This window comes from Austrofundulus limnaeus, unplaced genomic scaffold (genome assembly GCF_001266775.1).
Source record: "Austrofundulus limnaeus strain Quisiro unplaced genomic scaffold, Austrofundulus_limnaeus-1.0 Scaffold127, whole genome shotgun sequence".
NCBI lineage: Eukaryota > Metazoa > Chordata > Actinopteri > Cyprinodontiformes > Rivulidae > Austrofundulus > Austrofundulus limnaeus.
The window spans coordinates 125,907-129,785 of record NW_013952529.1 but is presented as its reverse complement, the minus strand read 5'-3'; the positions used below and the strand labels follow the sequence as shown (position 1 = coordinate 129,785).

Below are 3,879 nucleotides of genomic sequence, written 5' to 3'. Positions count from 1 at the left end.
AGCCTGATAATCATCCTTCAGATCAGGTGTGTTGGAGCAGAGGAACAGGTAAAACCTGCAGGGCTGCGGCCCTCCAGGACCAGGACTGACCACACCTGGTTTAAAGGGATTCTCCTAATAAACAGGAAACGTGTCTTCTGAGACACTAATGAGATTTCAGGTGAGGAGACACTGTCCCTCTGAAAACCCGGAGCCGGTTCAGTCCTGGACTCACATTCAGGTGGGAGTTCTGGATGTCCAACGCTGAGCACATGTCTGTGAAGTAGTCCAGGTTCTTGTCGTCCAGCAGGATGTAGACGGGGACTCGTCTCTTGTTGGACGCCTCCATCAGGTCACACAGCAGGTCCACGTCAGTGAAGACGTCCATCACCAGAGCGATCACCTGCAGGGACGAACCAGAACTGCTGTTTCACCTCCTTCATTTCCTCCACGTTTAACTTGACCTTACAAAATAAGAGTCTGGCTCTGGAGATTACAAAAATAAAAGCCTAAATAAGAAAACAAATGTTTCTATTCTGAGCAACAGCTGCAGCTGATCTCTTCCTGTCCAGCTGTGACTCAGATCCAGAGTTTTTCTTGGAGCAACAAGTTTTTAAAAGTGAAGTTTTCAGCCTGAAGAGAAACAATGTGAGGAAACTGGACAGGAAGTGACAGAACTAAGACCGTCTGCAGCAGGTGAACATCGCGCCTCTTCCAGATCAAATCTCTTTTTCAGTATTTTTTTGAAGGAAGAACTTCAAACGTCTCCGCGACCAGATGAACCAGTTTTTGGGCCCCGGGGGGGATCAGTGAGGCCTCCAGTTCCCATCATGCACAGCTCACATGACAGTGTTACAGAAACCAGAACATGAAGTGTCTGCTCTGTTCATCAGGAGCAGAAATATCATGGACTTCCTGTATGTCAGCACTTCCTCTAACGAGGATTCAGGGACAATCAAAACCCCACCCTGTCGTTTCACCAGTCCCAGAGGACCGGAGAGGAAAACAAAACAAAGACATGCTGTCCAAATCTCTCAACAAATAACCTCTGACATAGAGCTGGGCGATATGGCCCAATCCCAAATTCAATTTTCGATTTTAATCGATTTTGTTCCCACTTAACTGAGTGCCTCTAGCTGTGTTTCCATTGACCATGRAAATGCRCAAATTAGAATTTCGAAAGTAAATTTGCTCAATGGAAACACGTCAATTTCGGAAAAAAATTACGTTTTTCGACAAAATGTTTTTGCACTAGGATGAGGTGGTTTTTCGGCCGTATCGAAATTGGTGTATTTCGCAAAACTGCAATGGAAACACTTTTTTCACATCACAGGAGTCACGTGATCAACAACAGTCTGTTTCTACTGGTGAAAAAGACGATGATGAAGAAGATAACAGGAAGTAGAAGTAGTAGTAATATCACAGAAGTAGTATAAAATAGTAACTGAAACTCTCAGACTGAAGAAGTCTCTTGGAGGAGAGACGAAACGTTTCATTAAAGAAGAACCCGTCCAGAGGACCTATACAATTTTTTTCCTTTTGATTTTTACTGTATTTATTCATGTATAATACTAGAACTTTAACCCTAAAAATCATCCATAAAGTGAGGAGATAGTAAACACGGTTATTGATTAAATTTTTAACTTTGTAAGCTCAAAAAATAATCGTATTAAATATGAATAAATACGGTAATTTGTTGTTCTCCTGGTTTTTGTAGCAGGAGCCTCCAACAGATTTAGCAGTGAGGTGTTTGTTGCTCCAAGTCTGAGCTTGTAAACCTGAACCAGTTCCAGAAAACTGAAGAAACTGTGACTTTTTGAGAAGTAGATCCTCTCTGCCAGCTGCCATGTTGTCATGTTGTGTACCAGGTGTCTTGAGGGACAGGTGGGCTGACCTCTGAACTACAGGAAACCACAGAGTGCACTGGTGGGAAAAACATCCTGATTTTCCCAAAATTAAATCTTTATAAATGGAAAATTCAAATTAATCGATTAAATCGATTTAATCACCCAACCCTACTCTTTGACCTGCTGACTGAGACCTGTAGAGACTGAGATGAAGTTCATTGCACAGTCTGACCTTCAGGGTGAATAATCTGCAGAAGAGTGATCTTAGACTCTTCTCAGATTGACGGCAGCAGCTCTGTGGTGTGTTACCATGGAAACACACACCTGTAGCTGCAGGTGGAGGCGGTCCCACAGAGAGACGTGTGGATCCAAACATATCTGACAACGTTCAGCTTTATTAAGTTCTTCTAAAGTAACAAAGCTGCTGATGACGGACTGTGTTTACTGACCGTTCTTCTCTGCAGCGACTGAGTTTTTCCACTGCAGGAGGTCAAAGTTCACCTGGTGAAAGGTAACAGGTGACGTCAGGTGACCAGCTGCAGACACACACAACCTGAAACCCTCCTGCAGCATCTCCTCTGGTGCCCAGCTGCTCAGACTCCTCAGCAGGTGTATTAATAGCCAGAGAAACAGGAAGTGAGTCACAGGCAGCTCGTGCTGAACCGGACCGGACCGACTGCAAACAAACCCACTGAACCTTTGATGTGGCTGTTCTGAGAGCAGCTGCAGGAGCACACACACCTTCACTCTGCAGCACACACAGGGTTAATAACAAACCAGCAGGAGCTGTTTACTTTCTGAGCCGCCATGTGACCCGCCTCTGAACGCCACCTGGACCCGACGCAGGAACACAACTACAAAAGTTCTGATGGACTCAGCAGAAAACACTTCAGAAAGACAAAAATACCTTCAAGGAGGGAAGCAGCAACGTCAAACATGCACAACTCATTTCAAACAAAACCTCAAAACAATTTAAAAATAAAAAATCCCACAAAACTTCAAAAACACTAAACTTCAAAAACATTAAATAACAAAAAAGTTCAAACACTAAACTTCAAAATAAATAAATAAAAATCACTAAACTTCAAAAACACTAAATAACATCTAAAAACAAAACAAAACACTAACTTCAAAAACCACTAAACTTTAATAAACACTAAACTTCTAAATTAATTAATTAATTAATTAATTAAAAAACCACTAAACTTCAAAAACATTAATCATTATGTTCTTCATCTCATAGCACCAATAACAAACACTAACTGAGCTCTACCTGGTGTTTCCTGCACAGAAACAGTCAGCTTATAAACACTGAAAAGTAACTACAAGTACGACTGGGTAAATGTGAAAAAAATAAAATAAAACAGAATTACTAATAAAAGTTAAAGTTAGAGTTCTGGTGAGAAGCTGCCATCTTGAATTCTGAACTCTCCCACTTTCCTACAGGGAATTCCCATGTAAAATCAACATGCATTATGGGAGATGTAGTTTATGCTCACTGCTGTCTTTAAAGCAGATTATTTTAAGACATTAAATCTGTACTATCCAACTAAACCCAGTAACTTAAAGACAACAGCTCAGAAGCAGGAAGTATTACTATCTTTTTTTTTGTATTACTATCTTTTTTTTGTATTACTATCTTTTTGCTTATTTTATTGCCTTGAGTTTGACGCGCGTCATAGATTACAAAACTACCTCATTTTATTTAACTACCTGACAGATTATTTAACTTCCTCACAGATTACTTAATTAGCTGACAGATGATAACCTGTGATCCAAGATGGCGGCAGGTGTGGGTGTGTCCTGGTTGTTCATGCAGTCAGGAGTACAAGGTCAAATATTTTTTATAATTTAACTACATCTGCAGACTTTGTGCTACTTCAGCTGTTCATGTATCAAAACATTTGGCTCATTCAGGACATGACTGCACTTTCATATTATTAGCTTGTGTTGTGCTCCTTTTTAGCTTCCAGCTAGTGTTGTGCTCCTTTTAGCTTACAGCTAGTGTTGTGCTCCTTTTAGCTTACAGCTAGTGTTGTGCTCCTTTTAGCTT

The 3,879-nt window shown here is 40.9% G+C and overlaps 1 protein-coding gene across 1 annotated transcript in view; it reads right to left on the bottom strand.

Annotated features, from left to right (window-relative positions):
• The window catches only part of fam83c (family with sequence similarity 83 member C), a 14,588-nt gene that overhangs the window by 6,786 nt on the left and 3,923 nt on the right, over positions 1 to 3,879 (bottom strand). Inside the window, exon 2 of the mRNA XM_014015297.1 lies at positions 215 to 382. Coding sequence (XP_013870751.1) covers positions 215 to 382 — 168 coding nt within the window. The remainder of the gene's footprint in view (positions 1 to 214; positions 383 to 3,879) is intronic.